Here is a 22475-nt window from a genome sequence, read left to right as displayed (position 1 = left end):
GCCCTACCTGGCCCCCTGGCAAAACTTTGCTAGACCCGCCCCTGCACAGTTACCAGCTGTCAGCTACATAAAAAAGGATCCTGGTGTTATTTATCTCTCAGAAACAGTTGATAACTTCAACTCATTCATGTCACCTAAAAGGTAAACCTGTTTCTCCATCACCTGTTCAGCTCTGATGATCCAGTAAGGACATCTCCTGGTTTCATCTTCATGTTTCCCTCTCACCACATATCTAAACAGACATCATGACCAGCAGCTTTACAGCTGTGGCTCCAGCAAACATCAGCTGATACTAGAAATTAATATTAAATACATTCTAACAACAGCTGATCAAGCTTAAACGTGCTGCTGTTGTTTAGCGCAATATCTGCTGGTTTCCTCTTTCTGGCGCAAAGTGGGCGATAAACAAACAAGAGAGAAAAGCCGATCAGCTGATCATTGATCAGTTTCATGATTGAAGTAGCAACAGGAGAGAGAGGATGAGAGAAGAGGCAGCAGTGCAGCGTAACGACAGAATAACTCCAGCTTTGTGTCTTTTTTCCATTCTAGCTGAAGTCCGGGACAAACTGCGTCTCTTCTCAGCTCAATACGAAACGTGTAATATTTTCTCTGAATGAGGGACCATTCCATTTTTTTAAGGAGCCGTTGGCAACTCTACTAACTAACCTTATGAATAAAATAAAGTTCACTATCAGTAACATCATAGCACCCACCCAGCTGTATAAAAACTCCAAGCTGGCTAGAACGCAGTATGAGTTATTGCAACTGACAGTAAAAAGTCAGCAACATGAAAATAAACTCCACCTAAACTTGGTTTATATCTGACCCAGATAGACTGCAGGTCATAACTTCTTACCTGAAGTTCAGTTCACCTGACACTCGGACTGGTGGCTGCTTCGGGTCTCTCCTCCTGCCTCCCCTTCCCTCATCCACCTGTTGCCTCTGTGGAAGCCCCGTCATAGCCACCACCAAACAACGGAGTTATTTCTACACATCGACCTGCATCTGGCCAATCCACCACCTCTCATTGTTCATGCCATTACAAAAAAAATAAAAAATAAGTCACTGGGGATATGCCCGATGGCCAGTCCAGCTATGTTAACCTGCAACCAAATTTGCAGCTCCATACAGCAATGTTACGACTTAGATTATATCTTATAACTCATAACTCTTATGTTAGCTGCCCTCAGTAGCCTACTGTCTGAAATATTCCACAGCTGCAATAATTCTTTAAGTGTTATTTTTTTCCTTGGTATTCTAATTTCACCGAAGTTTACTAAACTCAACAAACTTGATATTACTTACCGGGACATTTATTCTGTCCTCATTTTCTTTCACCGAAAAATTGTTTCCTGCAGTGCCATCTTTCGCGCTTGGCTCTCCTACCTTTGCTAACGTGATGCGCATAGCGCAGAAGCGATGCTGCATTCACTTACACTCGGATATCTGAGCGTCACCGTGAAAACATAATCGGACATTTGATATTTGATTGAATTTTATTGTTTTGCCTTTGGGGTGGCACCTGGGGTGGCCAGTCTGGTTTGGGGGGAGGCCACCCCGCTGGACACGCCATTGCAGACCTTTGACCACTCATAGCTAGTTACCATCTTCAAAATGACCTCATCGTAACACAGGAATAAGAAGAACTCAGTCTGCGATTAGTTTGGACTGAATGGAGCCATGTTTGCAATCCATCAGCGATAAATCAGTGAAAATCCCAAATCTGTCTACAAAAGAAAACATACATACTTCAAGCAAGAACCTCAGATATGAAACAGAAATTTAAACAGTGACTTAGCTGCTGCAGGACAGCAATTTAAGTGCAAACATGAGTGCTCAGTAACTTTGGTTTGATATAGCAATGTAACCAAAACACAGGTTGCTAACTGAGTCGAGTCCTGGGCCCTGTTTCAGGAAGCCGGTTTAGTGGAAAAACTGAGTAAGTATACCCTGAGTTAACGAAAACTCTGGGTTTTCGGTTTCACAAAGCGAGTTCAGATGAAGCCTCAGTGAGTCACTATGACGACACACTCCGTGAAGCTAACCTGCCCCCTAGCAGGTTTACTACAACTAACCCTGACTGTCTCCGCCCCTTTGTCGGAAACCTGACAGTAGGAAGTGTCGGACATGGCGTGCCCCTTCCTTGAAGAGCCAGTAGATCGTGAAGCCCAAATTCTCCGCAGAGCTCTCCGCCGGGAGAGAGTGATCAGAGCGCGTTTGGACATTTTATCATTTCCTGATGATTTCCTGTGTGAACGTCACCGTTTCTCAGCACAATCTATAAGTTATTTGGATAACATCCTCAGGCCATATATTACGCATGTGACACATCGTGGACATCCTCTCAGTTCTGTACATATTATTTGTATTGCACTTCGGTTTTTTGCAAACGGGAGCTTTCTGTATAATATTGGTGACGCTGAGCACGTTTCCAAGGCTACCGTCTGTCGGGCAGTCAGGAATGTTACAGTTGCACTGAAACGTCTCCTGTACTCGTTTGTGTTCCCCGGTCATAGACCCACAAGATTTATCAAAGAGGGATGCCACAAAATTGCAGGTATCAGGATGACCAAAACTTAATTTATGATGTGGTGCTACTTGGACTACTACTTAAATTTTACATTTATTTTCACGGTTCCCAGGCGTGATTGGCTGTATAGATGGCACTCACATTCCAATCATTGCTCCTTCAGTAAATGAAGGAGACTATGTGAACAGGAAGTCTTTCCACAGCATTAATGTACAGGTACATAGTTCCCTGTAGCATTTCAAACTAACAAATTAGTTCATTATAGTAATGGATGCTAATTTGTGTTCTCTGCACTGTGAAGATCATATGTGATGCTGCCAACATTATCACAAATGTGGAAGCCAAGTGGCCAGGCTCTGTCCATGACTCACAAATATTCCGTGAATGTACACTGAGCACAAAATTTGGACATGGTGAGTTGAGAATACTTTAAAATATATAAAGACCAATTGCTTCAGGGACATTTGAACTGAAGTGTATCCTTCTGTCTTAGGAGAGTTCACTGGCTACTTGCTTGGTGATAGGGGGTATCCATGTTTACCCTATTTGCTTACCCCTTACCCTGACCCTGAACCGGGCCCACAGCAGCGATATAATCTGGCTAATTGCAGGACAAGAGCCAGAATTGAAATGACTATCGGAATGCTTAAGGCCCGGTTCCAGTGCCTGCAAAGACTCAGGGTCACCCCAGAAAGGGCATGTGACATTATTGTGGCATGTGTGATTCTTCACAACATTGCCACAATTAGAGGAGAACACTGTCCTTCTGAACCAAACATCAGCAGTGATCTAAACCATGAACATCCTGACCCTCCCACGGACATACAAGATGGGAGCGCAGTCAGAGACACCATATGTCACAATCATTTCCTTTGACCCATCACCTCAACATGTTGAAAGAAGAATAAACAGATTTTTTGTTCAACTGGCTTTATTGGTCGCCTGTGTTTCCTGTACACAAAGTATTAAAAGATGTAAACCTCATAAAGTGTCTCTGTTGCTTCCTCCTCTGTAACAGCTGTCAATGTTTCTTCATTATTTTCCTGTAGTAAAGAAATAAACAACATTGCTGTTCTACTGTAAACTCATATAATCTGTGGAGTATTACTCACAACTGCATGTTGGTCTGGCTCAACAGGAGGCTGCACCAGATGCAGTACACCATCACCATCAACTGATAGAATATGAGGTTTATACAGGTCACTTATAACTTACAAGGGACCAAATGGCAATTAACAAACATACCAATCACCTTACACTTCATTGTCATTATGCTCTCAAAGACAACCAAGACTGAGGGAAGGCAAAATCAGTAGGAAAATAACTTCACTACAAAATAATCCATTATGGTAAAGAGTTTATCAGATGAATGAGTAGCACTGCAAAGGTGACTGTGAAGAAAGGATGTATGCACATCATGTATTATTTTGAATTTACCCCTTATGTAGGCACTTGTGTCTTGCGGGGTTATTGACTCAGAGGATGTCCCCGCAGAGATGCCTTCGGCCACAGGGCGCCCACTGTTTTGGCTGAGGGCCAACTGCTCAGCCTCTGTGAGTGATGGTGGTGGAGGACCCCCACCTGTTTTTCGGGCCTCCGCTTTTTTTCTGTTGGCTATAACGGGTCACATTTGAGCATACAGAGTAAGCAAATATGTACTTGTAATGTGCTCAGATAATTTCAATAAGTGCTTACAGAAAGAAAATTAATGTAGCCTCTAACTGCAATTGATTTACATGGGACAAACAGACCAAGCACTATGGCTCATAATACAATTACACCTTACCTGTTTGGACTATATTTTTATATTTCATTTTTACTTGCTGCCAGGAACGTTTGGGGCCTGTTGGGTTGCACCTGCGCTCACATCACATCACAAAATAAAATGTATAAAATAACAAATAAAATAACATATGATAAAATAACGTGTTAAATGGGTGGAAATCCCTAGATCAATGTTTATATTAACACTCACGCATTGACTCTGTCGGCTATGTTTTGCCATGCATGCTCCCTTTGTTTTGCAGCTGAGGCTGTGTTACTTTTTTTCTGAGAAATTTGCATGTTATCGGCATATGCTGCCATCAGAATTTCGGCCTCAAGCGCTGTGAAATACATTGACCGCGCCTTCTTTCCCTCCGTCTCCATGGTGACTCGCTTAATCTGTGCTCCGCTTATCAGGGCTTTATGTATCCTCGTCCGCGCGCTTCACTTGGGGTTAAAGCAACTCCGCGTTGATTGAACTAATTGTTATCAGCCTTTCTGAAACCGAATATTCCGAGTTGGACAGTTCGGGGTTACTCAACCCTGCGTATCATTTTTAACTCTGAGTTTTCTAAACCGGCTTCCTGAAACAGGGCCCTGTACTGCAGAAAGAGAAGACGAGTTGAGCTCATCGGTTTAGACTGACTCAGACTGACTGTAACATTTGGCAATCTGTGTTTATAAATTAGTGACTGCGGTCGGTCTGAGTCATGATAGTTTGCAGACTTTTTGATTAAGTGGTTTTGCACGCTCATACAATAACCAGTTGGTCACAGTAAACACTGTGCAAATACTTGTTTAATATTAAAAAAATAGTTCATTCTGTAAATGACGGTTATAATTAATGGAAATGGGATGATATAGATGGAGTGGTTTAGGGCTACTAAAAACTCTTTACTGTAAGCAGTGTTTCCAGTTCAAAACAAAAGATGGTGAAAAACAGTAAATGTGACGTTCTCTTAGTGTTGCTCACACTATTTCTGTTCATACGTTAACCATAGTGAGAGACGTTAGTGTTTATTGTGCTTAGGAAATTCTGTATTTTGAGTCGAGGGTCCATGTGCTTTCATTTAAGTTTCTGAGTGAATCTTTGGTTTCGTAATTTCCTCAGAAGAGCTAGAAACTGAGACAGTTGTTTAGCGTGCTCACTTTAAGTTCTCATTTATTCATTGTGTTATTTTTTCATCTTGTGTAAATAAAGTCCCTTTCACTTCACACGTGCTTCTCCGCGTGCTGTCTGCATTAGACTATGTCCACACTAACCCAGATAGATTTGAAAACGCCGTTTTCATCTGAAAACGCTCTGCTTCCACACTAGTGTTTTCAGTCGTTTTCACAAAGTTATGCGTCCACACTGAAACGGCCGAAAACGCTTATGTTCCAGTACTGTGCATGCGTGAAGCGCAAGAAGATTCGGCCTGCCTCATTTCTGTCTGACGTTTATTTACTTTCTGGCTCTTTGAAACGTCGCAGCAAAAGGTTGAGGAAAAGCACAAAGTTTTTTTAAATAGACTAACAATGAGGTGGAGTTGTTGCTGCGAGTAACACAAAAGTACAAAGTTGCAAAAGCAAGTGAGAATTAAAGAATTTGAAGAAAAGCTATCTGGAGCATGTACAGACTGATATTAATCTTTAATAGGGCTGTCCAAGTTGATAGCAAACAAAACAACTGCTGTATAATGCCCTTTATAACAATACAAGCATCACATGACTAAAATGCGTCACCGTTTTACAAAGTCTGCGTTTTCACTGTCCACACTGCAATGCAAACGCACCGTCTTCAAATGTATTCTTTTTCGAGAGCATTTTCAAAACGCGGCGTTTTCCTTGAGCAAAAACGTAGTCTCAGTGTGGACGGGAGGCCAAAACGGAGAGAAAACGATGCGTTTTCAAACGAAAACACATTAGTGTGGACGTAGCCTTAGAGTCCTCCCTTACCGCGCTCTCAGCCGTGAAAGCTTTGTTCTTCTAAAGCCAGCTACCCATATCAAGACAGGCCATTATTTCCTCACACCCAAAACATTAAAGATTTTTCTTCCTAGACCAGAACAGAACATCAAAAATGCTCAACCCCGGGCTTCTGCTTCCGGCCGATGGAGTAAGTAGCAGCGAAAGGCAGCTCCGCTAAGATTTTTGATTATCCAAACCTCCTGGGACACATATTGACTTTGATTTGGACCAAGATTCAACTGTACAAACTCCTCCTGACCAAAGCGAGTCATGAAGAGTAGTCGGAAATACACGCAAAAAACTTTGTCGTCAGCTTCTGCTACATCTGGCGGCGAAGAGCCACAACACGATATGGCGGACGAGAACTCGCCAATCTCCGTGAGGATCCTTCGGAGCGAATTGCAAGCCTACCGAGACGGTATGATGAACGATATTAAGATGCAGATAGATAACATGCATGAAAACTTACGTGAGGACATTTCCTCGCTAAGAGAAGAAGCTAAAGCAGACACCAATAAGCTTCGACATGAGCTATCACAGAAAATAGAGGCACTGCACGAAACTCATGCAGAAACAACAAGTATACAGAAGGACATGGAGCGGGCCCTCTGCGACACTACAGACAGGTTAACAGCCTTGGAGAAAGATCACGAAACCCTAAAGAAAGATTACAACAAGCTACACGACAAATGCCTGGATTTAGAAAATAGAAGCCGCAGAAACAATCTGCGTGTGGTGGGCATTAATGAGGACGCAGAGGGGGGAAACCCCAGCCGTTTCATGGCAGAATTTTTCTCAGAAGTGCTCGGGAAAGAAAATGATGATTCGCTTATCATGATAGACCGAGCCCACAGAACCCTCGCCCCGAAACCACGGACAGGGGAGCGCCCAAGAGCCATGATAGTCCGCCTGCACTACTACACCGACAGAGAGAAGATTTTACGATTGTCCAGGGAAAAAGGTCGCCTCTTCTACAAAGGATCACCTGTACACATCTTCCCGGACATGAATCCTGAGGTCAGCAAACTTCGAGCGTCATTCAACCCCGTGAAAGGGAAACTGCGGAATGCTGGCGTCCCGTACAGTCTGTACTACCCCGCGAAGCTGACTATAACGGTGAACAACGCTAAGCACTCATTCACAGATCCGCGCGAAGCAGAGAAGTTCGTCAGTACCCACGTCCAGAACCCAGCCACATCTACCGCTTAGCCACATCTTTACAAACATGACCCAGGAGGGAATAGCATATAATAATAGACAATCTTAAGGAGTTTAGTGGTGAGTCTGATGTCTACAGCCTGTAAAAAGCTGGACAAAAATTGTTTTTCTTTTCTTTGCAAATGAAGAAAGGGTTCCGGTTTGAGTTCATGAGGTTGTTCTTTAGTTTGGTTCAAGAAAGTTGTGAATTTCAGAGGATCACTTTTAGAAAGCTCAGAGTAAGATCCATCAACCACTCAGTAACAGTTAATAACTATTGGTACCTCTACTGAGAGAGCACCACAAAATCTTGTCAACTTTGTAACATGGAACTGTAGGGGACTCAGGGGACCAGTGAAACGAGGAAACATTTTAGCTCACTTAAAAAAAGTAAACGCGGATATAATCTTTTTGCAAGAAACGCATCTATAAGTACAAGACCACAACAGATTACGATGCAAATGGATAGAACAAATATTTCACTCTACGTTTAAAGCTGGAAGCAGAGGCACAGCCATACTGATCAAAAAATCGGTACCATTTACAGCAGCAAAAATACTACCAGACACTCAGGGTAGGTATGTTATTGTAACTGGCAAACTTTATGGTCATTTAGTTATGTTAGTAAATATTTACGCTCCGAATGTGGACGATGAGCAATTTATACGGTCGATAATATCAAAGCTTCCGGATATCGATACTCATCAATTAATCATAGGAGGTGATTTTAACTTGGTGTTAAATACTAACCTTGATAGATCATCGAGTAAACCTGCCAAAATATCTAAATCGGCAAAGGCCATCCAGGAATTTATGGGAAATTATGGAATAATTGATCCGTGGAGAGTTCAGAATCCTAATGTGCGACAATATTCATTCTATTCTCCGGTCCACCAGACATATACCAGGACTTTTTTTTAATCGATTCTAAATTTCTGCCATCAGTAAAGCGCTGTGAATATGGCACAATAATGTTGTCGGATCACAGCCCCCTCCTTTTGCAACTAGCCCTCGGGTTCAATCACACAACAAAGATATGGAGATTTGATAATAGTTTATTATCAAATAAACAGGGGATAGAAGACATTAAGAACCAAATTGATTTCTACCTGTCAATTAACAACACTCCGGATATTACCAAGTCTACCTTGTGGGAAGCACTAAAAGCGTACATTCGGGGGCAGTTAATTTCGCGGAAGAGTCTAATGAATAAACAACAAAGAGAAGAAGAGAGACGTATAAAAGACAAGATACAGGAAGTAGATAGACAACACACAGCGCGGCCCTCAACAGTCTTGCACAAGAAGAAACTGTCCCTGCAAGCTGATTTAGAATTGATGTATACCGCAAGAACAGTCAAGCTTCTAACCAGGGCAAAATATAAATATTATGAACAGGGGGAAAGGATGGGTAAAGTTCTAGCACAACAAATCAAGAGACAAGCAGCAACAAGATTGATCACAGAAATTCGCACCAATACGGGACAAATAACGAGGGACCCAAAGGAGATAAATAGTATATTCAGAAGTTTCTATGTAGACTTATACGCCTCAGAATCAAAAAAGAACCCCGCACTATTTGAGATGTTCTTTAACAAGTTTAGTGTACCTGTGATCAACCCAGACAAAGTAGAACAACTCGAAAAATCCATAACTATACAAGAGCTACAGCAAGCAATAGATAATTTACAGAACTCCAAAGCTCCAGGTCCAGACAGTTATACTTCGGAATTTTACAAGGCCTTTAAAGACCATATCTCACCCCTGTTACTAGAAGTATATAATGAGGCGCTGGACAAAAAAGCCCTACCGCCGACTTTATATCAGGCAAGCATCTCTTTGATCTATAAAAAAGAAAAAGATCCTTTAGACCCGGCTTCATATAGACCGATCAGCTTAATTAATGTAGATAATAAGATACTTGCAAAGATTTTGGCAACACGCCTGGAAACTGTTCTGCCAACAATTATATCTCAGGACCAAACAGGATTCATTAAAGACAGGCAGCTGTTTTTTAATATTAGAAGACTTTTAAACATTATCTATACGCAAGACAAGCACAATCCTAGTCCTGAAATTTTGCTTTCTTTGGACACGGAGAAGGCCTTCGACAGGGTCGAGTGGGATTATCTCTTCTCGACCCTGTCGAGGTTCGGATTTGGCCCTAAATTTATTTCTCTGGTTAAACTACTATACATCCAACCAAAAGTGTCGGTACAAACAAACAATGTCCACTCCGACTATTTCGATCTGAATCGTTCAACAAGACAAGGCTGTCCTCTTTCACCTCTGCTTTTTGCGTTGGCTATTGAACCTTTAGCTCTTCTACTGCGCGCAACAGACGAATATACAGGGATCAGAAGGGGAAAAGCAGAACATAAAGTCTCGCTTTATGCAGATGATTTACTACTGTATATTTCTAACCCTGCAAAATCAGTCCCAGTCATCATGGAAATTTTGCAGAATTTTGGAGAAGTGTCAGGATACAAATTGAATTTATCTAAAAGTGTGCTATTCCCAGTCAACTCTAAAGCAATAGGTAACCCAAGTTGTTTCAATACCTTGCCATTTCGGGTTTCTAATCAGTTCCAATATCTTGGAATAAATATCACTCAGGATTATTATGGTTTATTTAAACACAATCTCTCTAAACTATATGATGAAACCAAAAATAACATAGACAAATGGATTAATCTACCAATTTCACTAGCAGGGAGGATAAACATTGTTAGAATGAATATTCTTCCCAAATTCTTATTTTTATTTCAGTGTATCCCTATTGTGATTAATAAAGCCTGTTTTAATAAATTAGACTCCTTAATATCCTATTTCATATGGAACAGAAAGAATCCAAGAATCAAGAAAAGCTACCTACAGAGACCGACATGTCAGGGGGGGATGGGGTTACCATGCTTCCGTCTATATTATTGGTCATGTAATGTTCGTTCCATGTCGTTTTGGTTGCAGACTAAGGGGGCCGACTGGACAACGATGGAGAATGAAAGCTTCTCCTCATTAGAAGCTATGATCTATTCAGCTCTCCCTATCCCTAAACATGACTTTAAAAATCCTGTAGTCTCTCATACAATTAAAATCTGGACACAGATAAGGAAACATTTCGGGTGGAGGGAAGCTTCCATACTAACTCCACTCATGAATAACGCAACATTCACACCATCACTTTCAAACATTTCATTTCTCCAATGGAACCACAATGGGCTGCACTCAATAAAGGATTTATTCATCAACAAGGTTTTTCCCACATTCCGGCAACTGCAAGAAAAATTTGACTTGCATAGTAATGACTTTTTCAAATACTTACAGAGCAGAAGCTTTGTAAGGAGGCTTTTTCCATCTTTTCCAGGTCGGCCCCCAGACTCTGCCTTAGATAACTTATTTCAGTTTGATCCACTCAAGAAAGGACTAATAACAAAAATTCACAACGCACTCACAACTGGATGGAACTGTCACACTTGACTATCTGAGAGAGGCCTGGCAGTGTGACCTTGGTACGAGAATTACAGATAATCAATGGACAAAAGCCCAGGAAAATGTACACTCTTCCTCTGTTTGCATTCGTCATGGACTCTTACAGTTTAAAGTGCTACATAGACTCCATTTATCAAAGTTGAAACTGTCAAAAATGTTCCCCAATGTAAACTCGTCCTGCGAAAGATGTAAACAGCAACCTGCTTCACTGGCGCATATGTTTTGGAATTGTCCCTGTATAACAACATATTGGAATAATGTCTTTCATATCTTGTCTAAAATTCTAAAAAAACCACTTAAGCCAGACCCAATCTGTGCTTTATTTGGAGTGAAGCCGGTTGTTGTAGACCTATCAGCCACCCAAAATAATGTGATACGTTTTGTGACGCTGCTGGCACGCCGTTTGATTCTACTAAATTGGAAACAAAAGGTGCCTCCTACCACATCAGCGTTAATACAAGATGTATTGAGACACTTGCAGCTGGAAAGAATTAAACTCCTACTAAAGGGGAGGTTGGAGGAATTCCATTCAACCTGGCAATCTTTTATAGATTTCTTCAATACTGTACAGATATAAATGGTCACTGAGCCTCATTGTTAGTTCGATAAATAGCATCCTCTGTCCAACGTTGTTTGTTGTTGCCTTTTTTTTTTTTTTACTGTGTTTAATTTCTATTGTATATATGTAATCATTTATATTTGAATCTTAGTTGCCTTTTATGATAAAGAACACTGGAAAACCAAATAAAGAGATTTGAGAAAAAAAAAAAATGCTCAACCCCAAATCAGAAAAGACAGACAGAAATAGTGCTACATGGCTCAGTCCACGACATCTGCTGGAAAAATAACCAAAAATATGTTCAAGGTCACGGCGTGTCCAAGGGGTTTTTAGGTTTTGGAAAGTTGTTCTCTCAAATCTTTGAAACATCAACATTTTTTCTTTAGGACTTTTTCAGAAATATAGGGTTGTGGTTTGTGTGGCCTGAACTTTAGAAGTTAAACTACAAATGTCTGATCTGACATTAAACACTCTTTCAAGTTCCGTCTCTTTAGTGCAAACCCTGCGTGATAATAATGACTGCACTATTGCAATCGGGGGATTCGCAGCCTGTCAATAGATATCTTTTTAAAAGTTGAGAATCATGTCTCGACCTGACGTCGGGATTTTAGGCCAATGAGTTTTCAAAGGGATCACAAAAAAATGCTACACATGCCCATGCGCTCTTTCTATTCATACTCGTAGCCTTAGGCTCAGGAGTGTCTGAGACGAAGGCAGGTGCTGGTTTGTCTCACATGCCATTGAAACAAACACTAACAGTTTGCATTGTTTTGGACAGCTTATATCTGTATTTTGTGTGGAAACATTGAAAGCTGCAAAAAGATTCCAAAAAAAGGCGACCTATAGCAATAAGGCATTTGAAGAGCCACACTTCACTTACAAGTGAAGTGAAGTGAAGTGAAGTGTGTGTATGTGGTGACTCAGCTTGACTCTGCTGTACCTCATCAGCCAACAATGACAGCTCACTGGTGTCGTGGGCATCATAATCATACAGGACCCTGGCCTTCCTGGCACCCGTGACGGGCAGCTGTGACTGCTCCATGGCGAGCGTGACCGGCTTCTGGCTGGATGAGGAGGAGGCGGCAGGGACAGCGGCTCCGGAGGATGCCGGTCCAGACAGAAAGGCGGGGGACACAGGGTTGGGGCAGACGGAGGCAGAGGAGTGGGGTGCACTGACAGCATTAGCACATCTGTGTGAAGACACATACATGGTAGGTATGGTTTACTTACTGTAAACAAACATTTTGTGCCTTCCAAAAAGGAAGAAATAAAAATTATTATTTACAAAAAATAATTTAAAGCCTATTTTTATTGAAAGAATCTCAAAAACTTTAAGGCTTTATTGGTGTTTCTTTTTTTCTTCTAGTGTATGCAATTATTTCAGGGGGGGGGGGGGGGGGGGGGGCAGTTGGACTTTTAGCAACAGTTTTATAAGCAAAAAGCTTTCATCTCTCACTTCATAACCTCATACACGACCCCAGGATCCACTGCTTCAGAATTACTGGCAGGCCTGTTTAGAAGCTGGGCTGTCCTGATGTGGAGTCATGCAGCTGAAATACGTACAAAATGTTAAAACCACATTTTGCTGATGGCCATTCCCCCAAAATCTCCTCATATCTTCCATCCTCCAGCTCCTCTGAGGAGACTGAAGTGTTCCCAAGCCGGCCAAGAGATGTAACCCCCCCACAGTTACAACTTTCCCCACGATGGCTTAAATCAGGGGTGTCAAACTCAAATACACAGTGGGCCAAAATTCAAAACTGGAACAAGGTCGCGGGCTAACATCAATATTTATTGTAAAAAAAAATCTTCCTCCAGATTTAAGAATGAATCTCTTCTTATGGACTCAAACAAGTTTTGCTGAAAAACTGAATATGGAACAAGCAAAGCTTAATACTAAACAATATATATATTATCTGTATAATACCAGTAGGCCAGCTCTAATAATAATTTGGTATGGCCAAATGTAATTAGGCTGCGGGCCAAATTTGGCCCGCAGGCCAGAGTTTGACACCTATGGCTTAAATGAACGTGGGGTCCAGTGAAAGCAGCAGTTTTGTTTACATGGTTTGGCATGAGCTCTAAAACTCATAGACCAGGGTCAGCATTAATGCGAGCATCACTGATGATGATGTAAACAAGCATAACAAGACAACATCAAAAAAAGTTTTTTCCAGTTTAAACTATGTTACCGGAGGTTACGAAAAAGACGGCAGCTCAGTGTCTGGACCTCGTGTACATGTTTTGACACCATCCTGGTTTCTGATATGATTGAGTCCACATGCTGTCTGAATACTGAAACCAACAAGTATTAGTTTTCAGATTTGAACCAGATCTCAAGATTACTATGAATCAAGTCTTTCCAACTTGGTCTTGAGGGAACGTCTTTCTGTTTTTTTGGCTCAGTATGGCATATTTCAAAACGTTTTACAAACGTAAACACTCCATTTTAATGTCATTTGATGATCTCTTATTTTTAATCAGATACTGGCATTTAATGATTTCCAAAACACTGCATGGCTCTTTTATTTACATTTTCACATCAGTGGGAACAAACGGAGAGCAGTGTGTTCAGTGACCTCTGACCTTCACTGACACAAACGCCTCCAGATTCTGGCCAATGACGGGTCCAGCTTCATAAATCAGCCTCCCTGTCATGGGCTACATCCACACGTACCCGGGTATTTTTGAAAATGCAGATTTTTCTATGCGTTTGCACCTTTCGTCCACACGTAAACGGCGTTTTTGGTCACTGAAAACGGAGATTTTTAAAAACTCCGGCCAGGGTGGATATTTTTGAAAACTCAGTTTTTGCATTTACGTGTGGACTAGAAAAATGGAGAAAACGCAGCGTCAAAGGTGTGCGCCTTTTTTGACGTCACACTGTGCGTCACGTTATTGTTTCGGTGAAATGAATTTCTACAATACTGTTACTGTTAATTCTACTCTCTGCAGTGTTTAAATGCTTACATATACACACAGTTACTGTCCCTCCACACATACGACTCGGTTCTGCTTCTATGCCCCAGCTTTGTTTACTTTTTCCCACCAAGGCTTCTAGACTTCTGATTGGTCAACATTTCTACAGGTTAGGAATATATCGCCACCTGTTGCTTTGGCATGTTCATAGCAGCGTTTTTCTTCATTTCTGCCTTTACGTGTGGACGGGATTATTTTTTAAAACGAAAACGGAAAATCTCCGTTTTCAAAAATACCCGTGTACGTGTGGACGTAGCCATGGATGCCAGGATTTTATTCCAACACCCGAGACATCAGCCAAAGTCATTTCACTGCAGTGGAAATAATTTGGACCACTTTTGACTCTTTTTGACATTAGACTGAACAGGCAAAGAGTGACATTACTAAAGGATGATGCAGGTTAGCTCAAGTTACTACAAGTAGGTGAAGAGTAAAGTGCTTAGTTTAAATAGTAGCTATTTTGAGGTCTTTAAGCTACACTGTATTGCCAAAGGTTTTTACTCAGTCATCCAAATGATTGCGTTCAGGTGTTTCAATCACTTCCATGTCCACAGGTGTATAGAATCAAGCATCAAGGCATGTAGACTGCTTCTACAAACATTTGTCAATGAATGGGTCGCTCACAGAAGCTCAGTGAATTCCAGCGTGGTACTATGATAGGAGCTCACCAGTGCAACAAGTCCAGCTTTGAAATTTCCTGAATACTAAATATTCCACAGTCAGCTGTTAGTGGTATTATAACAAAGTGGAAATGACAGCAACTCTGCCATGAAGTGGTAGGCCATGTAAACTCAAAGTGGGGTCAATGGGTGCTGAGGCACATAGAGTGCACGTCCAAGCTTCATGTGCCCCTCAGATTAGCTCTAGTGATGTGTCGGTCGCGAACGAAATGGCTCTTAGAGCCAGTGTTGCCAATTCCTCAGTAAGGAAAATCGCTATTGGCCACCGCATATATTTATATATAAACATATATAAATAAAACCACTTCTTTTTTTTACATTAGTAATTCCTTTTGTAAATAATTAAATATTATTGTTAATAATAAATTAATTAAAGCAACAAAACAACCTGAAGAGTCAGTTCGGGGCCGAAACAGACGGTTCTCTAAAAAGAGCTAGAAATCCCATCACTAATTAGCTCCAGGGCAGTGCATAGAGAACTTTATTGAATTGGTTTCCATGGTGACCAGCTGTATCCAACCCTTCCATTACCAAAGTGTTCACTGTTCTGTGTGCAGATGTGTTCTCTGGAGTGATCAGTGTTGGGGAGTAACGTAATACATGTACCGCCGTTACGTATTTAAAATACAAAATATGAGTAACTGTATTCCGTTACAGTTACCGTTTAAAAAGGTGGTATTCAGAATACAGTTTCTTTGTTGAAATAAATGGATTACACTGCGGTACTTTCCTGTTTCATTTTGTCGCGGGTTAGGACTGTTTCGGTTTTGTTTGACAGCTACGCTCTTTGTTCCAGGCGGCAGAGTTACGGTTGCCATGGTTACAGGGCGACGCTCTCTCTCTGCGACTGTGTGTTTCCTGGGTGAGAGAGCGCCTTTTCGTTGTTGTTGTTGTTGTGCTAAGCTAACAGGCAGAACGCTACAAGCATAGCTCTAAAGAATGTAGCATCATGGGCAGTGTAGTCCGTGTTGCAGGGAGAATGGACTGCCATACACGTTATGGGTCTGTGAGCGCGAGGAGGGAGAAAAAGGGGAGTGGAAAGGTACGAGTTGTCATCGAGGAAAAACGGGAGCTGGATGCATGTAAATATAATAATAACCACTTCAGCCAAGAAGAGTGCCTGACGAGCCCAGTTGTAAGTAAGCTATTAAGACTCGACTGTACACCGTGTTCGTGTTTTCCTCCGAAAACAATAAGTTCCGTTGGAGCAGTCTTTCAACGCCTCTCTCTGTCTTTCGCAAGAAAAGTTGACCCACACAACAAAGTAAAACTATTTTTCGGCTACGAGCCGACAGGGACCCCGCCGTTTTAGTCAGAGGTCCCTTTACTACAGTTCGGAGTCGCGGACCTTCAGTAACAGTAATAAATCACACAGCAATAGTACATTCACGTTGTTGTAAAAAGCATGATAATATATTAAGTAATCCAAAGTATTCAGAATATGTTACTGTCATTGAGTAACGTAACAGAATACGTTACAGAATACATTCTGGGGCATGTATTCTGTATTCTGTAATGGAATACATTTTAAAAGTAACCTTCCCAACACTGGGAGTGATGAATCACACGTCTCCATCTGGCAATCCGATGGGCAAGTCAGGGTTTGGCGTTTGAGAGGAGAACAGTACTTGTCTGACTTTACTGTGCCAAGTGTAAAGTTTGTTGGATTATGGTGGAGGGTTGTTTTTCAGGAGTTGGTTAGTTTCAGTGAAAGGAATTCATGATGCTTCAGCACACCAAGATATCTTGGAGAAGTTCATGCTCCCAGCTTTGTGGGAAGAGTTTGGGGACCATCCCTTTCTACTAATATCTTTAGTTCCTGTAAGTAGCAGCATTTTGGATGACCCTGAGGTCAGTAAGGACTGGACTAGTTTTGGGTATCTCTTTGAGTCTGGATGTTTCTCTGGATGTTTTTTTATTGCTAACATTATTCAGGTACCCAGGAGAAATCTCAGTGTTTAAGGCAGAGTGACTGTGTACCTGTTTTCTGCTTGTAGATGGTGTGAAAACCTCTGTGACTATATCCTCCCCTTTAGAGGTGATTTATATTGTAAGGTCAAAACCCTCCAATAACACAGAGAAAATCATAGTCATGAACTATTGATCATTGTGATTGCTTAGTTGAAGGCCTTACTGATAAGTCAGACATTGGATCCGAGTTAATTATTGGAAACAAAGCCATCATGGGTCCTTGAGAGACTGCACCAACTCCCAGCTGCACATAACCAGACCCAGACTATGTGGTCATTTTCAGTATTTTATGATGTGACTAACTCTGATCTTTCCCCATAACTTAAACAATTCAAGAAAAGGTAAAAATGTTTCTGATTCAAGAAATATTACGGTCAGTGGGAGTCCTAGCAGTCTCTGCAAATAAATGCCGACCTGTTGAGCTCCCGCTGAAGGTCCTGCATGTAGTGATGACACTGAGCGTAGTATGTGGCCTGAGCTTCAGCGAAGTCCTGCAAACAGCGCAGGTGGTTGAGCTGGTGGGAAAAGAAAGGAGATGATTTACTCAACAGGAGTGAAGGACACCAAAGATTTTATAAATCATCATGCACCTTTTACAGCCAGTTTTCCCACTCATGGATGAAGATGGGACTGAAATATTTAGCTCTAGAAATGACCACTGACAGTCAAACAGTAGAATCAAAGCTGTACAGTCACCATTTACTGCCCAGCTTTGTGCCATGATTAAAGGCACAAAAATGCTTTAATCATGGCGGCCTGATAATATTCCACAGGATGCTTATATTCACAGCATTACAGTAGGATGGACACATTAAAAGAGTCCCCCTGTGTGTTTTAGTCACGGCTCTTTTTTTTTTTTTTTAACTTTTGATTATAAGGAAAATGTATACTGCATAAACTGGTAATGGTTCAAAAGGAAAATGGTTATGTTGGAAGGGCATGCTGGGAAAAATATCGCTTGTGTTTCCCTGTCGTCTGTGCAAAACAGCGGTGAACCCGTAGACGTTAACTGTGCAACAGCTTTTTTTTCAGTGAGTGTCTTATCAAGCAGTCAGCCGGCATTTTAAATTATGCTTAATGAGTGTCGCACACCTGAGAGATGAAGCTGTGATGATACTGAAACATTGTTACCACCGATGTGTTTCGTATGTTTCCACTCATACTGTAATACTGAGACATATCTACAAGCTGGTCGTCTGGAAACAATGAGGTGTGAGTGTGTTTGTGTTAGTGAGAGGGTGTGTATGTGTGTGTACTGGTTTAGAAGTCTTTGTGAAAATTGGCATGCCACAATACTTGTGGGGACAAAATGCCCGTCCGCACGAATTTGAAGGCATTTTTGAGGCTCAAAATGTGGTTTTAGTTTCAGGGTTACAGTTAGTTTATGATCAGGTTTATGCTAAGGGTTAGGGTAAGTGGCTAGAGAAAGCATTATGTCAATTAGATGTCCACACCAAGATATGAAAACAAGTGTGTGTGTGTGTGTGTGTGTGTGTGTGTGTGTGTGTGTGTGTGTGTGTGTGTGTGTGTGTGTGTGTGTACTTTTATTAAAAATAAACACATATATTACAATATAAACACACAGACACAAAGATGACGTCAGGCCACTGAAATGCTCCCAAACTCCCACACAAACCTCTCCGCCTGAAGGGTGGGCTCACATAAAAGTTTCTCAGCACCATCGACTGGATAAAAATCCAGACAGTTCAAAAGTTTTCTAAAGCCTGCCAGCTTCGTTGATGTGTAAACATGTGTAAACATCAACAAAGCTTTATCTGGCACCTAAAAGCTGTCTGCCTTCATGCATTTCATTTCAAGCTTATTTAAAACCAATTTAAGATCACCGTGAGAATAACATGATTTGGTTCCCATGTGTTCATCTGCAATATTTTGACAAAAACATTGAAGTGATTTACACCGCCAGGCCTTTAACAGGAGCCCAGTGGGGTGACTGGCCTGCGGTGACTCACATGTGTGCTGCTGATGCCTTCAAGCAGCAGCCTGGTGACCTCAGCCTGGCGATCGAACTCCGTCTGGGCTACGCGAAGCTCGTGTTCTGCCTGGAAAACAAGACGAGAGGAAGGAAGGAAGCTGACAACATGAGTCATGCTTTAAATCTAGAGAGCGCTTCCTGCTGGTGACGGTACTCACTTTGTCCACTTCCTCACTGAGCAGCTGAGACGAGTGTGGCAAGGACAGAAAGAAAGAAAAAGTCAGGAAGAGCAGATTATCTTGGTAGACACAACTAAATCTACATTAGGGCTTTAGTTTCACACAGGGAAGGGGGAAAGCAGCCATCAGGGTAGATTTAAGGTGGATTTAAAGTAATTTTTATTGGCAATTTTTAGGCACAAACTATGGAAGAAAAGTATACTTTAATTAAGTTTATTTAGCCCACTTAACTTTAACTTCTATCTTCTCAGAACATCCCATCTTTTACTTGGGGTCGAGCCTGCATTACATTGCATTACATACCAAAACAAAAATTTATTTCAGTTACTTAGCGAGACGCAGTGGGACTCTGAGGATTTTTGCAGGTTTTAAATGTTCCCATGTTGGAAAATAATGCTCAAGTTTCATCATCCAGCACACAGAGCTATAAAAAGATGCCAAGGCAGGAATCTCCGTTTGTAAATAAGACTGGTGGGTGGGGTTATCCTGTGCTGTGGGAGAAGTGAGATGGATTACAAAGGGAAAGGATAAAATCGTGTGAGTCACCTTCCAAATGAGAAACAACAAATTGCTTTTTGTTGTTTGCATTGAAAGCAGAAATCACAGGGGAAACCCCGCTGCTGAACAATTCCACTACAGAAAGGAAACATTTAAATCAAATAAAAGCAGTTTTTTGTTTGTGTTAGTAATGCCAAACCCTGCATTAGCGACCTTTACACACTTTGCTTTACAAACACTTTTTGGTTCGTTGGGATCTGGTCTCCCTGTGAAATGATCCCAAATTCATGCCCTTCTACCCGGGCTATGACGACAGCATGCGATATAAACTGTGCTAATGTTTATAATTAAGACTCAAACGCATCATTTCATTGAGTGAACCTGAGTTACAGGAGATGCTGAGTAAAGGGAAAGCATGACCTCAAATGCACTGTAAACACAGCGATGACGCGCCTCTTGCAGCTGCTGCTGAACTTCACATGACCTTTACTCTGCATTCTGCAGATGCTGAAGACTGGAGGAACTAGTGTGGAGCTGCGCCCCCCGGTGGTAAACATGCAGTATTGTAGCAGGGAGGGAGCATCTTTCGCTTTGAAAAGACTTTATGGACAGATACTTCATGTTTAACCATCCTAAATGTAGATGTGTATCCCTGTGTGCAGGTTTATACTAGTTTATGTGAAAAATTGTGAGTTCTTTGGTCTTCACGATGCAGTTTGTTCTCTAATGTTCCTCTGAGGCTGTCACAGAACCGTGTTCTGTATTTAGACTGAGATTAAAGGACATACTCTGGACTCTGTTTATTTATTAGACGACCTCTTTTATTTAGGGCTGTTAGAGTAAAGGGGCCTGAATACATACGCAGGCCACACAGATTTTTATTTGTAAAACATTTTGAACAACGTGTTGGTCTGAATGTGAAAAATTTAAAGAGGCTATGATATATTTTTTTTTAAAACACTGCATGTCTGTTATAATGTTATTAACATTAAAATAAAAAATTCCCCTGTCCATTTGGGATGAATGAAACGGTAACCTTGAGGCTCTTTTTGTGAATAAAAGGTACGGTCCTTCCTATCTTGTGTCACACAAAGAATACAATTTATTGCATTTCTCCAGCTTCACAGATTTTTATAAAGTTAATTTATTTCCCAAATTTACCAGAAAAGTCTCCAGTGGAAACTGTGTGACATCTCTTTGGTCTAGTTTGCTGATTCAATCTGCAAAAGTAATCAGTGAATTTCCTAAAATCTGATCTTCTGAGAGTGTCCTAACCGATGCCTAGTTTATCTCTGTGTTCTGTGCGCTCTAAAAATAACAAAGGGAGGGAACAAAACAACTATGAATTCTAAACAGGGGGGGAAATAACCATGAAACACCCTAAAAAACATGTCTTTTCTACCCAAACTACTAAACAAACACGGGACTTCTAGTCTCTCCACGTGTCCAACCTTCCTCTGCTCTGACACGACCGGGTCGGGCTCCACGTCCCAGCTCTCCCAGCCGCTCTGCAGCTGGTTTAATGAAACCACAGAGGGGGTCAAAAAATCAAAAATAAATAAAAAATCATACGCTGCATAAACACTGTAACTGTCTGAAATAACATAACAGATTATTTCCTGTCACATACATTTCCAGCACTAATATTAAACACGGCCAATAAATAACAACATGAAGGTATAACCTCAGGTTTCAGTCGACTCTAAACCAGGTATTTGAAGCTCCAACCACTTCTGCTTAAATCAGAAGAAAGCCCTCTGAAAGGGGGAGGAGCTAAAAAGGCTTGTTTCAGACTGAGCATGAACTGAGGCTTTGCACAGAGGCTCTTTAAGGATATTTTAATTTTATGGTAAAATAAATGGTAAATGGCCTGTATTTGTATAGCGCTTCACTAGTCCCTAAGGACCCAAAGCACTTTACATATCCAGTCATCCACCCAGTGGTGATGGCAAGCTACATTGTAGCCACAGCCACCCTGGGGCGCACTGACAGAGGCGAGGCTGCCGGACACTGGCGCCACCGGGCCCTCTGACCACCACCAGTAGGCAACGGGTGAAGTGTCTTGCCCAAGGACACAACAACCAAGACTGTCCAAGCCGGGGCTCGAACCGGCAACCTTCCGATTACAAGGCGAACTCCCAACTCTTGAGCCACGATCGTAAGTGAAGCCATAAAAATCAGGCAGGTTACAAATACAAGATAGTTGAATATAAAGTGACAAGGATCCCAGGGACTGTATTTATCAGGGAATGTGATTTGATCATAAAAATAATTAAGAACTTATGACTCCAATGAATTACAGTGATTTTTCAAAATAAAAGTCCATGCTTCTTCCAGGTTCTGCTGAGCGGTGTTTCTGTTTGAGCTGAAGCTGCCGTTTTTGTTTTATTTCACATGGACATACAATAAACTTCAACAAGGCCTCATTTAAAAAGCATCAGAGCCAAAACTAAACAATAATAACCATGCTCAAACATGCTTGTGTCATCTGTAACACGTCATGCACAAACACGGTTATCTCATGGCTAACACGACATGCTTGACTAAACATTCAAAACACAGCCCTGAAAGATCACTCATGCTGTGAAATCTGCAATCTGACAACTTTTTATTTTCTAGGTGTTAGCACAAAATAAAGGAGCCAGTGAAGTGTAAACTCCAGAGCCCTGATGGGTTCAGCTGAGATA

The 22475-nt window shown here is 41.5% G+C and overlaps 1 protein-coding gene across 2 annotated transcripts in view; it reads right to left on the bottom strand.

The window, feature by feature from the left end:
* sh3glb2b (SH3-domain GRB2-like endophilin B2b) overlaps positions 1-22475 on the bottom strand; it is a 59001-nt gene that overhangs the window by 22232 nt on the left and 14294 nt on the right. For both annotated transcript variants that reach the window (XM_085357905.1, XM_085357907.1), the window contains 4 exons: positions 19270-19293; positions 19089-19178; positions 17533-17633; positions 12429-12678 (listed from right to left, as the gene is read on the bottom strand). In XM_085357905.1, coding sequence (XP_085214031.1) covers positions 12429-12678; positions 17533-17633; positions 19089-19178; positions 19270-19293 — 465 coding nt within the window. The remainder of the gene's footprint in view (positions 1-12428; positions 12679-17532; positions 17634-19088; positions 19179-19269; positions 19294-22475) is intronic.

This window comes from Diplotaxodon limnothrissa, linkage group LG7 (genome assembly GCF_057381915.1).
Source record: "Diplotaxodon limnothrissa isolate DT_005_m linkage group LG7, D_limnothrissa_male_GT1.1, whole genome shotgun sequence".
Classification (NCBI taxonomy): domain Eukaryota; kingdom Metazoa; phylum Chordata; class Actinopteri; order Cichliformes; family Cichlidae; genus Diplotaxodon; species Diplotaxodon limnothrissa.
Note: the sequence above shows the minus strand (reverse complement) of the source record. Positions and strands in the feature narration are given on the sequence as shown.